A 19,310-nucleotide genomic window follows, 5' to 3' on the forward strand; every position below is an offset into this window, starting at 1 on the left:
CACTTGACAGGGTGTAGTAGGAAGCCGCTTGTTCATTTCCCAGATGCCCAGACTCCCAAAATAACCACACAGAAACTGTATTAATTAAATCACAGCTTGGCCTATTAGTTCTAACTTCTTATTGGCTAGCTTTTACATCTTAATTTAACCCATTTCCATTATTTTATATTTTACCATAAGTCTCGTGGCCTACTGGCAAGGTTCCACATGTCTGTCTCTGGAAGCGGCTCCATGGCTTCTCTCTGATTCTGCCTCCTTTCTCCCAGCATTTAGTTTAGTTTTCCCTGCCTACCGCTGGCCCAAGACAGGTTTTTTGTTTGTTTGTTTTATTAACCAATGGTATTCACAGTATTCAGAGGGGAATCCCAAGTCAGACAGGGTCTCACAGTTAGCTCTGGCTGGCCTTGAACTTTTCTATGTGTAGATCAGGTTGTCTCACAGAGATCTGCCTCCCAATTGCTGGTATTATAAATACATTCCACCATTCCTGGCAGGTGTCTTTTAAGTAATTTTTCTAGTTGTTTTATACCTTTCTAGGATGTTTCAGTGACTAGGGAGAAAATACAATTGTTGTCCTATTAACAATCTCTGTTAATATCCTAGAAGAAAATACCTATAGTATTGGGGTATAATTATTTGTTTTATTGTTGTTTGAGACCATGTATCTCAGACTGGCCTTAAGCTTATGATCTTCCTGTCTTAGCCTCCCAATCGCGGCTCTTTACGTGTAGGCCATTATACTCAACAGTTTGTTTCCACTGTCTGAGTTACACCTTTGTATGCCTCTGTAGAACTCAAGAATTTGGGCATTGGTTTGAACCAATAATAGATAATAGGATCTCCCAATGTAGAAGACATGTGGAACCTTGCCAGTAGGCCACGAGCCTTATGGTTACTGCTGTGGTTAGCATTTTCATTTTAGACTTTCAATCTGACCCAGTTTTATTCTTTTTTTTTATCTTTATTTTACAGTTTTTTAAATTGATATTTATTGAGCTCTACATTTTTCTCTGTTCCCCTCCTTGCATCTCTCCTCTCCCCTTCAATCCTCCCCCAAGGTCCCCATGCTCCCAATTTACTCAGGAGATCTTGTCTTTTTTTACTTTCTACTTCCCATGTAGATTAGATCTATGTAAGTGTCTCTTAGTGTCCACATTGTTGTCTAAGTTTTCTGGGATTGTGGTTTGTAGGCTGGCTTTCTTCGCTTTATGATTAAAAACCACCTATGAGTGAGTACACGTGATAATTGTCTTTCACTCAAAATAATGTTTTCTAGCTCCATCCATTTTCCTGCAAAATTCAAGCTGTCGTTATTTTTTTCTGCTGAGTAGTACTCAATTGTGTAAATGTACCACATTTTTCTTATCCATTCTTTGGTTGAGGGGCATTTAGGTTGTTTTTAGGTTCTGGCTATGACAAACAAAGCTGCTATGAACATAGTTGAGCACAGTCCTTGTGGCATGATTGAGCATCCTTTGGATATATACCCAAAAGTGGTACTACTGGGTCTTGAGGAAGTTTGTTTCCCAATTTTCTGAGCCTTATGGTAAAATATAAAATAATGGAAATGGGTTAAATTAAGATGTAAAAGCTAGCCAATAAGAAGTTAGAACTAATAGGCCAAGCTGTGATTTAATTAATACAGTTTCTGTGTGGTTATTTTGGGAGTCTGGGCATCTGGGAAATGAACAAGCGGCTTCCTACTACACCCTGTCAAGTGAGGAAGCCTGCAGAGGTCAAGAGAGGGCACTGGATCCTGTGGAAAGAGTTATAGGTACTGTGAGGTGCCCAATAAGGACACTCAGAACAAAACTTGGATCCTCTCAAAGAGCAGCAGCTTGTCTGTCTCTGGAAGCGGCTCCATGGCTTCTCTCTGATTCTGCCTCCTTTCTCCCAGCATTCAGTTTAGTTTTTCCTGCCTACCGCTGGCCCAAGACAGGTTTTTTGTTTGTTTGTTTTATTAACCAATCTACTGGGGCAGGCTGGCAAAGCTGGACCTGAAGGTGGGAAACAGCTTTGATTGACCAGCTGTCTTGCATCAGAGTTCTTCTTTCATTGGTCACGTTTGGAGGCTGTTCTTCTACCTGAAAGGACTTTCTAATGTAGCGGATCTCAGTCTGTGGCTTGCAGCCTATTAGGAGCGTTGAATGAACTTTTCACAGGGATCACCTAAGACTATCAGAAACCACAGATTTTTATATCATGATTCATAACATTAGCAGTATTACAGCTATGAAGTAGCAAAGAAAATAATTTTATGTTTGGGGGAAACACCAAAACATGAAGAACTGTGCTTAAGGGCTGCAGCATTAGGAAGGTTGAGAACCGTTGCTCCAATGGGTTGGCTGAGAAAAGGTATTTGTATAAGTCATACAGGAAGGCAGGGAGGCCTTGTAGCCACTATGTGTTGGTATTTGGTATGAATCTAGAGAATCCAATAGTTTAGGAAATGGAGAAATTAATGAATGGGAAGCTTGCAGGTATGTATTCATCCTGGCATTTCCTGTCATCCTTTCAGAGACAGGGCTTATTCCGTAAGTAGTAGTGTGGGTAGCGTCGACCCTTCCTCTTTGGTTCCCTTTTCTGTTGCTTTAAAATGGAAGGTTCTGTTTAGATTTCCATTTCCTGTTCTTAGAAGTGGTGGAGAATAGAAGCAGTGATGAAATAAATTGTGAACCTAAGATTAATAAAGGTAAGTAGATTTCTGTCATTAGCTGCATGTATTACAGTGTACAGATGGAATTCTTGATTTCTAAGTGGTAATTGAGAGTTTTAGTATCTGGGACTGCTAGCTAGCAATATAACAGCACAGACTAAGAGACAGGCCTCAGGAAAATAGCGATTGTTCCTTGCATTCCAGAGTTAATACAGAGAGTCGAATTTGGTAATGTGTCTGGGGTTTGAGGTGGGCTGTTTGGTTTGAATGTACTTGGTTTTTTTTCCCCAAGAAGGCAGGAATGCTCTTACTATTCTGCCGTCTATGCTTCTGGAAAATTAGTAAGTACTTGGTAATGTCACTCAGTGGTAGGGATAAAGTGAGATGTGGTCCTGCGTAGTGTAAACTTGATCCTGTATCCTTTATAGAAACTTATGCATATTACTTTTTGAAAGTTTCTCTATTATTAATTGGATAAACTTTGTTTAGAATAGTAAGGATGTTAAATGGGCTGGTATTTAAGCAAACCACATGAAGAGGCTAAATAAAAGTTGTTTAGAATTGTAAATTATGTATCAGATACTAATATTTTACATTTTAACTTTTTTCTCTAAGCAAATGGTTATGAGCCTTAGAGTTTCTGAACTCCAAGTACTGTTGGGCTACGCTGGGAGGAACAAGCACGGACGCAAACACGAACTTCTTACAAAAGCCCTGCATTTGTTAAAGGCTGGCTGTAGTCCTGCTGTACAAATGAAAATTAAAGAACTCTACAGGCGGCGGTTCCCTCAGAAAATTATGACGCCTGCGGACTTGTCTATCCCCAACGTACATTCAAGTCCTATGCCAGCGACTCTGTCACCATCTACCATTCCACAACTCACCTATGATGGTCACCCTGCATCATCCCCACTACTCCCTGTTTCTCTTCTGGGACCTAAACATGAACTGGAACTCCCACATCTCACATCAGCACTGCACCCAGTCCATCCGGATATAAAGCTGCAAAAGCTACCATTCTATGACCTGCTGGACGAGCTGATCAAACCCACCAGTTTAGGTAAGATACGAGGCCATTTGGTTACTGCTGTGGTTAGCATTTTCATTTTAGACTTTCAATCTGACCCAGTTTTATTCTTTTTTTATTTTTATTTTACAGTTTTTTAAATTGATATTTATTGAGCTCTACATTTTTCTCTGTTCCCCTCCCTGCCTCTCCCCTCTCCCCTTCAGTCCTCCCCCAAGGTCCCCATGCTCCCAATTTACTCAGGAGATCTTGTCTTTTTTTACTTTCTACTTCCCATGTAGATTAGATCTATGTAAGTGTCTCTTAGTGTCTACATTGTTGTCTAAGTTTTCTGGGATTGTGGTTTGTAGGCTGGCTTTCTTCGCTTTATGATTAAAAACCACCTATGAGTGAGTACACGTGATAATTGTCTTTCACTCAAAATAATGTTTTCTAGCTCCATCCATTTTCCTGCAAAATTCAAGCTGTCGTTATTTTTTTCTGCTGAGTAGTACTCAATTGTGTAAATGTACCACATCCATTCTTTGGTTGAGGGGCATTTAGGTTGTTTCCAGGTTCTGGCTATGACAAACAAAGCTGCTATGAACATAGTTGAGCACATGTCCTTGTGGCACAATTGAGCATGCTTTGGATATATACCCAAAAGTGGTACTACTGGGTCTTGAGGAAGGTTGTTTCTCAATTTTCTGAGAAATCGCCAGGTTGACATCCAAAAGAGTTGGTACCAATTTGCATTCCCACCAGCAATGCAGAAGTGTTCCCTTTTCCCCACAACCTCTCCAGCATAAGTTGTCATCAGTGTTTTTGATCTTGGCCATTCTTACAGATGTAAGATGGAATCTCAGAGTTGTTTTGATTTGCATTTCTCTGATGATTTTGATGATTTTGAACATTTCCTTAATTGTCTTTCAACCATTCTAGATTCCTCTGTTGAGAGTTCTTTGTTTAGGTCTGTACTCCATTTTTTTTATTGGATTATGTGTTCTTTTGGTGTCCAATTTCTTGAGTTCTTTGTATGTTTTAGACAAAGGTGACCAATAGTTTTGGACACAATAAATACTAAGTTTGAAACACAGTTTCACCGTATAAGCTCTGGCTGTCCTGTACCTTGCTGTTCTTGAACTCACAAAGATCCTCCTGCCTCTGTCTCTAGAACCATTGGATTATAGGTATGTTCTACTGTGGCTGGCTTCTAATTAAAATTGAAAGCAAATCACCACCAGTCTCTTGATTCTGTTCTTAATTTTCAGCAGTCAATGACATCTAAAACAGACTCACCAGTGTTGATTACTTGAATGTATAAATGGTTTTAATTATGATGAAAGGAAATTTGAGCTTTGATGTTGTAGTCAACTTTTAGCTGCTGTTTTCCAAGTGGAGACATGTGCATTAGTCATACACATGTGGTATACAAGTTCCTATTCATGTGTAATATGAGTTGTAGACGTTTCTGTTAGTAGGCTTCTCATCTTGAGATTTCCTTGTCAAAGTATAGAGTTCAACATATTTATTATATGTCATCCACTTTATTAATGTGAACCACAGTTAACTTTGGTGTGATTTTTTTTTTTTGGTGGTGGGGGGGTGCCTTTAGTAGAATATACTCTAATAGCAAACTTTTCTGGATGCTGACTTCTTAGAAGTCAGTGCTTAGCAAATTGTGACTGGCAGCTAATTCTAGTGGTTTGGTTTTGTGTGACAATTATGTAAGAATTTTGTTGTCTGAGGCAGGCTCTCACTCTGGGACTCTGATGCCCTAGTACTGCTCACAGCAGTCTGCTGCGTCTGCCTGCTAGGTGCTAAGATTACACATGGGAGCCACTATCCCCAGCTCAAATTTTTCAATATATTCCTAAAATGTAAACAAAGCTAATGAATATATAAATAACAGATCATGTGTGCCCCAGAGCCTAACGTATTTCCTGTCTGACTTTTATAGAAATGTTTGTTGATTCCTGTCATTAATATTAAACATCTCAGTTTGAGGAATTGTTGAATATTGAGGGCAAGTTTTAGAGAAGGTGGAGTGTTTTGGGGGTTGAGGTATGATGTTGTCTAGGCTGGCCTAGTATTCTTCAAGAAGCAGAGTATGACATTGAATTCTTGATCTTCCTCTTTACCTTCTAAGCTGGAATTACAGGTGTGTACCACAAGTCTTTTGGAGAGGATTGTTTTAAATTAGATTTTAAATTTTTTTTCTTTGAGAACTTTATGTATACAGTGTATTTTGATCATATCCACCTTCTCTCCTTCAACTCTCCTTGGATCCTCTTCAATATATTTCCTTCTTTTTTGTTGGTGTGGGGCCATGATTTTTGAGAGCATTGCTGAAATTCTGTCATTGAATAAGGAAGTTCTTGGTTTTAATTGCATTTAGTAGAATTTCTAAGAATAAATGAAGATACAGAAGATATTTTCAAACAACATGAATTTTATTATATGAATTTATTGAATTTATTTTTACATTTGTGTGTGTATGTGTGTGTATAGACGTGTGTACTCTATATAACTTCAAACACATGTTACAGCATGCATAGGAAGTCAGAGAGTTGATTTTACTATGCAAATCCTCAGAATCAAATTTAGGTGGTCAGGCTTGAAGGCAAGTGCCCTTACCTGCTGAGCCATCTTACTTAGTCTGACAAACATGAAGTTTATAACACCATTTTATTCTTTAAATTTTTTTGAGATTTATTTATTTTATTTTTATGAGTACTTTGCCTACACATGGGTGCCTAGTATCAGTGGGGCTCAGAAGAGACTTTTAGATTCCCTAGAACTAGAGTTACTGGTTGTGAGCCACCCTCTGGATGCTGGGAATTGAACCCAGGTGTAAACGGAGGTGGTGCTTTTGTTTCCCAGCTGCCCAGTCCTTAATATAAATTTCAAATGTTTGGCCTATTTCTAAAACTTATTGTTAACTAGCTCCTAATTTTAAATTAATAAATTTCTTTTAATTTATATATTGCCATGTGACTCATAGCCTTTCTTGTGGTCTTGCTACTCTGGCTGTTTCCACTGACTGGCATCTCCCGACTCTGCCCTTCTTCCTCTGAGTTGTCACTTAGATTGTTCGCTTAATCCTATCCTGCCTGGATATTGGTCAAACAACTTTTATTATTAACCAATGAGAGGAATACATAGTCACAGCATACAGAAAGATCATACCATAGCATTTCTCCCTTTCTGTCTAATCAAAAGAGAAGGTTTTAACTTTAACATAGTAAAATTACATACAGCAAAACAGTTATCAAGTAAGAACTGCAGTTACAATATTTAGTCTATTTGTATTTGACAAAATTAGAGAAAATATTTATCCTATCTTGATGAGCTTAAGGTTTTATATCTAATTTACTTTTTATCATAACTAAGAAAAACTATAATTATCTAGTTTTGAACTCCATCAAAGACCTGAGAAGAAAATAATAATACCTGAGTAAGCAGGAAGTACAGGCAAGCAACTTCCTAAAATGTAGGAAATGATAGAAACAATTGGCTTCCTGGACAATCATCCACATTTCCTCTGTAATGTTGGGACATCCACCCTTGGCCTACAGGCATAGTGTATCTGACAGACTTTCCTGTGAAGCAGGGAAATTGGAAGGACTGGCCTACCATGTCTTGGCAAAGCTTGGCAGAAGCCTTTCTTGTATTCTGCTAGTTCAGTTTAGATAGTAACTGTAAGCAACTGAAGCAAGGACAGTTTCTTTGCCCACTAGCTTTTGCCATAAAATAAACTTCATACAGAGTTTTTTGATGGCCATCATTTTCTCTTGAGTACATTGATGCTGCCAGGAGCAGACTTGTCTCACTGTCATGAAAAGTTTAAGTTATTAAAACATTTTAAATGTCATATTCTGTAGGTCTTTGAAATGTTTGAAGAATACTTATCTATCTGAAATATATCTTTATCTAGAAAACCTAACTAGCATGACAATAAGTTTGACTACTATATCACCCAAGTCCTTTACAAGAGCAGTAAGTGCTCTTAACTGCTGAGCCATCTCTCCAGCCCCATTTTATTTTTAAAATGGACAAACAAGAGGAGAAAGAAAAGATAAGATTTGTTGAGAATCTACCTAATGCATGTAATAAACCTTGTGTATGTTCATTGTAAAAAAGAGAAAGAAATTGTTAGCAATTTGTATGTATACACATGGTGTTTGTTGTTTTTCACAGATCAATTTTATATTTAGGATTGTGTGATGTGCCTTTTATTTTATTTCCTTCTTAATAAGATAAGCATCTTTTCATGCCTGACTCATGTAGATGTCTACCATTTTAAATTAATTTCTCATCTGCGTTTATATAAACATAAAGTTTATGTGTTCTGTAGACACATATATCTGAAGAACAATCATATCATCTGAAATTTGATAGAAGAATGTTGGTTACTTGGTTTTGAGTCCGGCTTTTAAACTCTTTTTTTTCTAGTCTTAATAGTTAATTTCCCATGCTTTTACTACATAAATCTCAAGTGTTGGTGTGATTAGATGATACTTAGTATGTGTACCAATTTTGTTATGGAAAGTAGAAATGCAGCCTGGATGAGCATATTAGAAAATGTTTAGAAAGTTAAACTCATTTTTGCTGTGGTATTTTGTCGAATGTAGTTAATAGTTTTTTCATTTTGATGTTCAAATTCATTGTTTCCATCTGATATTTGAATTTATTGTTTCAGTTGCATACCTCTATGGGTATTGTAGTTTGATTTAATTTATCATCTTTTACTCTTACATCTTAGTGTTTTAATCCCAGCACTCCAGAGGCAGAGGCAGGTGGATCTCTGTGAGTTCGAGGTCAGCCTATTCTACAGAGCAGGTTCCAGGACAGCCAGCGCCGTATAGAGACTCTGTCTCAAAAAATAAAAATAATTTTAAAAATATTTATTTTTCCTATTAAGTATCTGTGTGTGTATGTGAGTACAGGTGCCCAAAGAGGCCTGAGGTGTTAGGTCCCCCCTTGGAGCTGGACTTAAAGGTGATTGTGAGCCACTTGACAGGTTGCTAGGTATTGAACTTGGGTCCTCTAGTAGAACAACACATGCCACTGAACCATCATCTCTCCAGCATATGATCTCCACCCCACACTCCTCCCCCTTTCTTAAGACCAGAATCTTGCTATGTAACCCATAGTGGCAAACTGATTGTAACCTGTGGCCTCTTTTTGTGTGATTCTTAGTTAAGAATTTTGTTGTTTAAGGCTATTCTCATTCTGTAGTTCAGGCTAGCTTGGAACTCATTATGTAGCATAGGCTTAATTGGAGCTTGCAGCAACCCTCCTACCTCTACTTCCTGGATCCTGATTACTTGTGAGCCACCACACCCAGTTCAGAATTTTGTATACTCCAGAAAAGTTAAAATTAAACCAGTGACTGTACCAGGAGGTGGCAAGTTGGTAAGGGCTTGTCACTAAGCCTGACAACCTGACTTTAATCCTGGGAAGCCACATGGACAAGGAGAAAATTGACTCTCCAAAGTTGTTCTTTGACCGCCACATATCTGTGGAGTAAGTAATTTTTAAAAAAAAATCAACAATGAACATGTAACAGAGACCATGTGTGCCTACACATCCTATTTACTGTCTGACTCTTTCAGGAGAAAGTTTGTCTATTCTTGTCATAAAATCACTTAGTATTTCAGTTTTCTGGGTTGGGGACTTGAGAACATAGTTTGAGAATTCTTGAAGTTTTTTTGTTTTTGTTTTTTTAAAGTGGTCTCATGTAGCCCAACTTGGAACTCTCTGTGTCTTGTCCAGGCTGGCTTCAAACTTGTAGTTCTGATGCCTTAGTCTCTCAAGTTCTGTAACTACTACCTGCATATATGACTATAGCCTGAAGGTTAATGAGGGTCTTCAATTGTTTTGTTTAGAACCTTTTTCTTTTTCTTTTCTTTTTTTGAGGCAAGGTGACCTGGAACTCACTGTATAGACAGACTGGCTTCCAACTGCTTCTTTCTTCCAAATGCTGGATTAAAGGTGTGAACCACCAAACCCAGCTTTTAATATTTTTTCTTTTGACACTTTCATGCATGTAAACAATATATCTTATCCATGTCCATTTCTACTTACCACCACCACCACCTCCTTAAAGACATTTTAATGTGTAATAGTGATAGATAAGTATATTTGATTTTCCCCTAAAGAGATATTAAGCAGATAGCTACAGATTCAACTCAGGTAGCTGCTGGTGATCTTGAACACTGGATTTTCCTGGCTCTACCTCCTGAACTTGTCACCCAACTTGGTTCTTTTGCTTTTTTTTTTCTTTTTAACTGTTTAAATGACCCCCAAAGTCACACTAAAATGCTGGCTTTAGGTCTAATTGTAAGAACTAGAGACGCAAGCCACAATTTACCTGGGTGTGGTGGTCGATGCCTTTCATTCCAGCACTTTTGAGGTAGAAACAAGTACCAGGACAGCTAGGGCCACCTACACAGAGAGAACCTGTTCCCAAAACCAACAACAGATGTGTAAGATGCAAGTGTTAGGCAAGTTTTGTTCAGCCAGGAGTTAGCAATATTGTCACCCACGAGTTAAGGTTGAGAATCAGCAGCATATTATTAAATAAGGAGTTTCCACATAGAAGCACACAATATACAAAACATTAGCACATACAATGAGGTTATGTGCTGATTAGTTGATGTCAATTTTGTGAGCAGAGAGGCTTAAAGGAGCTAAACCCCGCTTTTGTTAGTACTAGTTCATTGCTTGAGTGACTGACAGACTAGAGCAAAACTGCTGCAAATAACCATAATTGACTACATGTATAATTTAATTCAAATACCAATTTTTTAATGTGGTACATTTCACATAAAAATAAAAAAGTAGTGTGCCACTCTTTCAAATTTCTCATTCCCTATCATAGAATTAAAATAAATATTTTGTTTCTGAATCAAATCATCTTACCAAATGTAATCTGTGGGAAATTGATTCATTTGTTGTTGCATGGGAGTGCTTTAATTAATCTGAAAAGGATTTATTAAGAAAGATTGTGAGTAACCTGAGAAATTGAGGATGAACATAGTGTTAGTAAATGACAGGGTCCTATTATGTAACTCTGGTAGGTCTTGAACTTGCTATGTAGTCCATGCTGGTCTCAAACTCACAGAGATTAAAGGCATGTGCCACACACTTGGCAAGACTGTTTTGGAGTATGTATATGTATGTGTGTTTTCTGTATAGAATGAAATGGTCCTATTCATACAGAATTAGCTTTTCCAAATGTTTTTTTCTCCTGAAAAGTTCATTTGTTTAGATCTTGGAAAACTGTGTATTTTGAGAAATTAAATAACTTCTGATGTTTTCTTTATTTTAAAAATGCATACTTTAAAGCCTTTAAAGAACTTAGCTTATAATTAATTGATAACCTGATCACAGTTGTCACTTGAGTTCAGAATATGACAGGTAAATTTAATTATTCTTTCTCCCTTCTCTTTGGCCATAAACGCAGTTTAAAAAATACTCAGTCTGACTGGGCGTTGGTGGTGCACACCTTTAATCCCAGCACTTGGGAGGCAGAGGTAGGAGGATCTCAGTGAGTTTGAGGCCAGCCTGGTCTACAAAGTGAGTTCCAGGACAGCCAGAGCAGTTACACAGAGAAACTGTCTTGAACCCCCGCCCCCCAATACTCAGTCTGGATATTGTGATATGTGTTGTAATCCTAGACCTTCACAAACACTACATAAAAATATCCAGCTTATAACTGGAATGAATCAGATAATCAATTGATAGGGTCTCCTAATGCAGTCATAAGGAGACTTGAAACTCAGATCCTGCTTCTGCCTTGTAAGTACTGTAATCACAGCTGTATGTCAAGTGACCTTTGTTTCTTGCTAATAGTCAGACAAGTTTTGAGGATTCAGGTCTTATGTAGCAGTCTAGCTTCCAATTTCCCATTTAGTGGAGCCTTTGAGCTCCTGATCTTCTTGCCTCTTTGGATTATAGACATGCTACCATGACCTGTTTTATAAAATGCAAGACTTTATAAAATGCTTGCTGAGCTGTATCATGCCCACTGTGGGCTTATAGTCTTATTTAGAATCTAGATTAGTATCCCCTTAAAATTTTTAAAATTATTATTATTTTCTTAATGTGTGGGGTGTTTTGCTTACATCTAAGTCTGTGTATCATATTCATGCCTAGTACCTGAGGAGAGCTTTGGGGCCCCTGAGACTGGAGTTACAGATGGTTGTGAGCCACCATGTGGGTTCTGGAACTCAAACCTGGTGCCTCTGCAAGAGCAAGTCAGTGCTCTTGACTGCTGAGCCATCTCTCTAGCCCAAAGTAGCCCCTTTATTTTTTCCCCCACTCTGTGTGGGATTGAGCTCAGGGCCCTATGCATTTAAGGAAGGCAGCTGTCATGAGATTAAACCTGCAGCAGCCCACCTCCCCCCCTTTAGATTTATGTATTTATTATGTATTCAGTGTTCTGCCTGCATGTATTCCTGCAGGCCAGAAGAGGGCACCAAATCTCATTACAGATGGTTTTGAGCACATGTGGTTGCTGGGAATTGAACTCAGGACCTTTGGAAGATCAGGCAAAACTCTTAATTACTGAGGCATCTCTCCAGCTCCAATCCTCTTCCTTTTAAAGGTGGTATTTTCATACAGATATTTGCAAGTTTCAGACTTTTGAAGATATATGAGTCATATAAAAAAAAAACTTCAGAATAAAAATTTTTTAGCCAGTCAGTGATCCATACAACTTTAATCCCAACACCTGGGAAGCAGAGGCAGGTGGATCTCTTGAGTTCAAGGCCAGCCTGGTCTGCAGAGTGAGTTCTAGGACAGCTAGAGCTACACAAAGAAGCCCTGTCTTGAAAAAAAATTAAAAATCAAACAAACAAAACCCACAACTTTGTGTAGGTTGTGTGTATAAAAGCATACATTCATGTACACTTAGGTTTTGCTTTAGGGAAACGAAGGCAACAAATGCTTTCCCTCTACTCAGGAGCTAAGATGAGCTATCCATCCTGTTGAGGTTTGTGCCCACAGGTGATGTTGCTGCTGTATTTTATGACATCAGCTACTAGTGTTTTCTGCCAAGGACTGCTGACAGCAGATTATATTTTACAATTTCCTTCTCATTTTGAATAATCTAGTTTTCCTTCTTCCACATGCCTAATAGCTGGTGCCTGGAATGGGGCAGTGTACTCATGGATGCAGGCCCTGAGCAGTGATGGAAGGGCTTTCAGGGGTTTGCGAGTACTCTTAAGAAGCGGGCACAGCTGTGCTCCTGTGTGCTGGGAACCTGGGCATGGGGTGGAGAGCCTTGGATTTCTGTGGATGGGCTTCCTCACTCACTTCCTTACTTTGTTTTCTACTTTGGCAGCACTGGCTTTATCTTCAGAACAAAACTTCAAGTTTACCTTGCACACCTATGCTTTATTGATAATCTTTTATCTGCTGATTCTAGTTTCATAGTCTTTACACAGTTGTCCCGAAGCCAGTAACTGAGATTCTAATGTGCTTTATTAGTGAATGATGTCTGAGTATTTGAATGTAATCTTGGGATCTCTATTAGACTTTCCTGCTTAGAAAGTAATTTTGACAGAATCAGTAAAGAACTCAATTATATAGTTGTAAATATGAAATAGAACCTGTTACAATTGAGAGATGACTCAGCAGTTAAGAATACTGCTTTCAGAGGATTGGGTTTGATTCCAGTACCTTGATGGGGAAACTATCAACCAATCACATCTAGTTAGGGTGTGGCTTACCTGTAGCCCAGGTAGCAAAACTGGTTGGACACAGTTGCGCTCTCTCTCTGCCTGGTGCCCACCAGACAGATTGGATTTCGGACCTCCCACTCGTAGCGTGAGTTTCCTCTTTTCAACTATTACAAAGAATAGCTGTTATTCTTGAGCTGGTCTGGTTATTTACCGTATCGACCTAATTTGTCAAAAGGTACCTATATAGCAGCTCACAGCTATCTTTAACTCCAGACCCTGGAGATCGAACACTCTATTCTGTTCCAGCCCTCACAGGCACTAGGTATGCACAGACATACATGTTTCTAAAACACCCATATACATAAAATACAAGTTTGAAAACACACACACACACACACACACACACACACACACAGCTTCATGATGTACTTGGTGGTGAAAAGTTATAATTCTAGTATTCAAGAAGTAGAAAAGAATCAAGTTCATGTAGTGAATTCAAATCAGCCTCGGCTACATTGATATTCTGGCTTATTAAGGAAACAAAAATAAAAAAGGAATCAGTCAATAAGCACATTGTAAAGTATCTTGTCTAAATTAGTACATTTAGCATCTAGTTTCCTTTGCATCTTCCTGTTGCCTTCTTTGGTACAACTAAAACTTGATTACATTTTTATTTTTAGCAAATTTAGCCAGGATTAATGCCCAAAAATAAAAATAACTAAACAACAGAAAAAAGAATTTGAATAACTCATCTCCACTTAAAACTGTTGGGATTCTCTGTAAATACTGTTAGAAGAGAAGAAAGAAAATGGCTGGAAATGGGATTTAGTCACCCAAGTATTCTCAATATGGTGGGATCCATGGGTAGGTGCTTGAAGAAAACATACTGCCCAAGTCAGGCTCTTGCCTGGACGATATATAGTTGTCTGAGGCGCTCAGTGTGTTTTATATTGGGAACAGAAAGAACAGCCTCCTTCTTGTCCCATGATTACCATGTTTTTAAATGAGAATTGTATATTTTAAATTTTTATTTGATTTTAAAATTTGGGTACTGATGGTGCTTGCTGCCAATTCTGACAGTTTGAGTTCAGTCCCCAGTGTGGTAGAAAACAGAGTCCTGCAAGTTGTCTTCCTGCCTCCCATTTTTATACACTCACTGGTGCATGTGTGCTCACACACATGTGCATACATATACACACAAAATGCACAAATGCAAATAATTCTTAATTGATATGATTTTATTATTACATAAAGAAGAAATTATTTTTGTTTAATGTAAACACTTCCTTGTGCTTTTGACTGTCTCTCTATACAATGTTCAGTGTGCATTTAGTAGCCTATGGCCACATTTTAAGAAGACTTAAAGGAAATGATGGGTAAATCTGGTTACATAATTATTTATTCGTAAGGTTTAAAAATATTTTTCTATGATGCATGTATATAATATAATGTATGTTCACTCATACTCACCTAGCTTTTCCCAGACCCTCCTCACAATTCCCTATTTGATATTTTAAAGTTGAAGTATAAAGGTGAATATCAAATAGGAAAAACTTTTTAAAATATTCATTTATTTTTACAAATATGATTGCTTTGCGCATACACACACACACACACACACACACACACACACACACACACACCACATTTGTGCCTACAGAGGCCAGAGAGGCTTTTAGATCTTCCGGATGTAGGGTTACAAAGGGTTTTGAGCCACCACGTGGATTCTGAACCTGGGTCCTCTGCAAGAGCAGCAAATGCTCTAAACCACTGCATTTCCCCAGCCCCAGAAAAACAGCTTTTAAAAGATTATTTGTTTTTATGAGTATAGTGTTTTGCCTGCATGTATGTTTGTTCACCATGTGTGTGGTTGGTTTCCATGAAGGTTAGAAGAGGACATCAGATCCCCTGGAACTGGAATTACAGACTGTTAATATTACTGTGTAGATGCTGAGAATCAAATCTTGATTCTTTGGAATAGCAGCCAGTATTTTTAACTGCTGGGCCATAGCTCCTGTCCTCAGGGGTAGGAAAGTAATCAAAGATAAAGCCAATGTAAAGAGCTGATAGATCACTGTGAGAGAGGGTTAAAAAAATCAATTAAACAAATCTTCAAAATGAGCAACTTTGGGGCATAGCTGCCAGTTTTCTCATCCCAGCTCTTTGAAATAAAAAAATCTTTTTTAATTTAAAAAATGTAAAAGACATAACATTCTAAGTAAGTCAGTAATGAGATTTAAAATCCCATCCATCTTGCTCATTGTTTTGGACTGGCTGTACTTGCTGCTTGCAGCTTTCTTGGTCTTTTCATGTTCCTGACACCTCTAACTTCCTGGGGTTTCCATTTGCCTTGGTTCCCACACTCACAGCTTCATGCACTGTTGTTGCAGGGGTTGCTGCAGCTATCCTAACCCTGCCACACAATGTCAGAACTCCTAGACCTTCTTTTGCAATCTGGGTGGTAGTCCTCATAACCTTGTAACTCACAAAACTAGCATCATGTGCACAGTGCCAGGTTCTGCCACCAGTTCCAGTGGTGGCCGAGCCTTTTTGATCATTCTGTGTCTGGGTGTCTAGATGGCTGCAAACACTTCTGTCAGTTACCCTGTGCATGCAGTGTACCTAGAACTCTTCTTTAAATAAAATCTTTGAAATGTGTTAAGACCATTATATGCTCGAGCATTCCAGGATGGGGTTTGGTGTGTGGTGCCTGAGCAATCTGGAGGTGCCTTCCTGGTGTCTTTTCACAAAGTACTTGACTACCATTTTTTTCAGCAGCCATGCTTTTGTCAGCTCCAACTTTACACTCCTTCCTTATTTGGGCAACTGTTTCACAACAAAAGTTTCTTAAACTTTTTTTTTTTTAACTTGTTTTCTGCTAGCATTCTCACTGCAAGTGTGACTGAATGCAGCCAGCAATAATCTGGTAAGGGCTGACATTTTCTGTCAGCTCAGTTACCTTTAAGCCTAGCCTTCTGCAAAGGCTCAGAGCAAACACAATTGGTGGTGGCTTCTTTGCTACAGTGTATGTAACACAGATGACTCCTGTGTGAACATTGAAGAGCCTGACCTTCCTTTCCTAGAGTTAGAGTTCTGATCTCTGAGCACCCACCAGAATCACCCAATAAGCTTCTTTTAAGGTATTCTCAGACAATCATCTCCAGACTTCCAAACTCTTCCAGAAACCAGTTTCAACTCCTTAAGAACCAGATAATGAAGTTTTGATGACAGCGTGACTTGCCTTCCCTGGTACCAATTTTCTGTTGCTGTGACAAAGGGTGGAGGAATATAGAGGCAGGAAGACTTCCTTTGGTTAAGTTTGAGAGTACTCATGGTGAAGTCGACAGGATGATGACAGAAAGATGTGGCAGAGGCCATTACTTGAATCAGAACAAGAGGGTGAGCTCTCATTGCCATATCAATTCCAGAATTTTTCATTGTTCTCAAAGACCCTGAAGCAATCAGTCACTTACAGTACTTCTCCCAGTACTGTAACAACTAACCAGTCTTTTGGTTTCATTTCTTTTTATTTTGTTGTATAATTTAGTTTTGTTTGAGATGATGTCTTTCTCTAATGCCAGCACTAATTTTTGCATGTTAATTATGTGTCTTGACACATTCTTGGCTTTCTATATTTATAATATTGAACAATTCTTGCGTTTCTGATGGGGGAGCTCTCAATTATTGGTATAAAACCCTTCTCATGGGTTGTTAATTTTGAAGTATGTACCTTATTTCTTATGGAAGGCATCTCGGTTGGTGGGTTGATTTTGGCTTTTTATTCCAGGTTAGCCTGGAACTTGCTTATGAGTCTAAGCTGGCCTCCAGCTCATGGCAGTCCTATCCTGTCCCCCTCTGAATACTGAGATATTAAGCATAAGTCACCAAAGCTACCTCGCTTAAGTTTGGTAACATTATTTCATGGTGTAGCCAAAGATAGCTTTGAACTTTTGAGTCTCCTTCCTCATCTTTCTGAGTGCTAGGATTACAGGAGTGTTCCCTCATACCTGACTTACAATTTATTCTTTTCTGCTAATCTATTTGAGTTGTGTTGTGGGATTCCTTCCCCCCCCCCCCCCCAGGGAAGTGGGGATTGAGACAGGATTTCTCTGTGTAGCTTTGGAGTCTGTACTAGAACTTGATCTGTAGACCAGGCTAGACTTGAACTCACAGAGATCCTCCTGCCTCTGCCTCCCTAGTGCTGGGATTAAAGTGTGCACCACCACCACCCGGCAGCATTGCCCAACTCTGTATAGTTTTTTTAGACAGTATTTCTTGCAAACAGACCTCGAACTTGTGACGTATCTGAGGCTGGTCTTAACATTGGGACTATAGGAGTGATTGCTTTAACAGCTGATCTTCACTGACTTACTTGTATATATCTTCATTAACATGGAATCATTACATGCAATTTTAACTAAAAAAATTGATAATGTACTCATTTGGTACAAATGCTGACCTTTTAAAATGTCATAGTTTATGTTATGGCCTTTTCATACACATGTGCCATTCTTTTCTAATTTGACCCTCAAATCTGGAAGGGTTTACAAGAAGGTTCTCTCACCCTGATCACCACCGGCTGTGACTGTTTGTAGGCATCTTCCCAGAGACAGTTCCTGCATAGAAAAATGCTTGTCTCATTCTTTTTAGTGACTACTTCACAAAGGAGTGACTGGGTTAAGAATTTCTCCCTGTTTTTTGTGGGGGAGGGGAGTCTGACTTTTCCCTAGTTTCTTGCTGTTCAAGACAGTATTACATAGACTGTTCTGTGGTACGTACCTCTATGTACATATCTAAAAACAGCCAATACTTTTATAAGACTATTCCTATAAATAGGGTATGTATTAAATTTTTTGGTAGAATTGTCTAATTTTCCTCCCAGAGAAAGGTCTGTGTGAATGTTTAATCCCCTCATTATGTCACAGTTTTCTCGTAGGCTTTTAGTTATGTCATGTAATAGAAAACTTGTTGCACATTTCTAATTAATAGCTACAAATCTATAATCCTTTAGCTCTAACCTGAATGGGTCATCATAAAGGTGGAGTTGTTTATGTGTTTTAGGTAATTGTTGTTTCTTTCTCTTATAAACTGACTGTTAGATATTTATACTTCAAATTGGATCGTTCCCCCCCCCGAATTTTAAAATTAAGGAGTTTAGGCACAGCAGAGCATAGAGACACACGCCTATAAGCCCAGCACTAGGGAGGCAGAGGCAGGCAGATCATGTTTATATATGTGTAGAGAGATCACAGGACATCTTTCAGTAGTCAGCTTTCAGTTGATTCTCTCCTCCTTCTGTGGGCTCTAGTTCATACTCCAGTCATAGTTAGGATTACTGTTATTACGATGAAACACTATGACCAAGGTAACTTAGAATAGAAAGCATTTTATTGGGAGCTTGCTTGTAGTTTCAGAGGGTTAGTCTGTGAGCATCATGGCGGGAAGCATAGTGGCAGGTAGGAAGCATGGTAGTAGTCAGGCAGATGTGGTAAAGCTGTTGCTGAGAGCTCACACATGATCCTACAAGTTGCAGGTATGAATAGAGAGCTCTTGGGCTTGGCTTAGACTTTTGAGACCTCAAACCCCACCCCCAAATGATACACCTCTTCACACAAGGCCATACCTCCCAGTCCTTCCCAAACAGTTCCACCAACTAGAGCCCAAACACTCAAGTATTTGAGATTATGGGGGTTGATCTCATTCAATCCAGGACATACGCATTTTCAGTTCCCTTCTGTATGTTCCTAGGAGTAGAATTACTTCTTTATATGGTAACTCTGAATGACCCTTGAAGAACTGCCAGACTGTTTTCCAAAGCAGCTGTACCATTTTACATTCCCACCAATACTGTATGCATGTTCACATTTTCCCATATCCTCGCCAACACTTGTTATTGTGTCTTTTGTTGTTGTGGTGGTGGTTGTTATTGTTTTCCAAGACAGGGTTTCTCTGTGTT

General features: G+C 38.7%; 1 protein-coding gene across 3 annotated transcripts in view; it reads left to right on the forward strand.

The window, feature by feature from the left end:
• The window catches only part of Pias1 (protein inhibitor of activated STAT 1), a 110,867-nt gene that overhangs the window by 26,034 nt on the left and 65,523 nt on the right, over window positions 1-19,310 (forward strand). For all 3 annotated transcript variants that reach the window (XM_075965567.1, XM_075965568.1, XM_075965566.1), the window contains exon 2: window positions 3,272-3,716. In XM_075965567.1, coding sequence (XP_075821682.1) covers window positions 3,272-3,716 — 445 coding nt within the window. The remainder of the gene's footprint in view (window positions 1-3,271; window positions 3,717-19,310) is intronic.

The sequence above is a fragment of the Microtus pennsylvanicus genome, chromosome 3, assembly GCF_037038515.1.
Source record: "Microtus pennsylvanicus isolate mMicPen1 chromosome 3, mMicPen1.hap1, whole genome shotgun sequence".
In the NCBI taxonomy this organism is placed as follows: Eukaryota; Metazoa; Chordata; class Mammalia; order Rodentia; family Cricetidae; genus Microtus; species Microtus pennsylvanicus.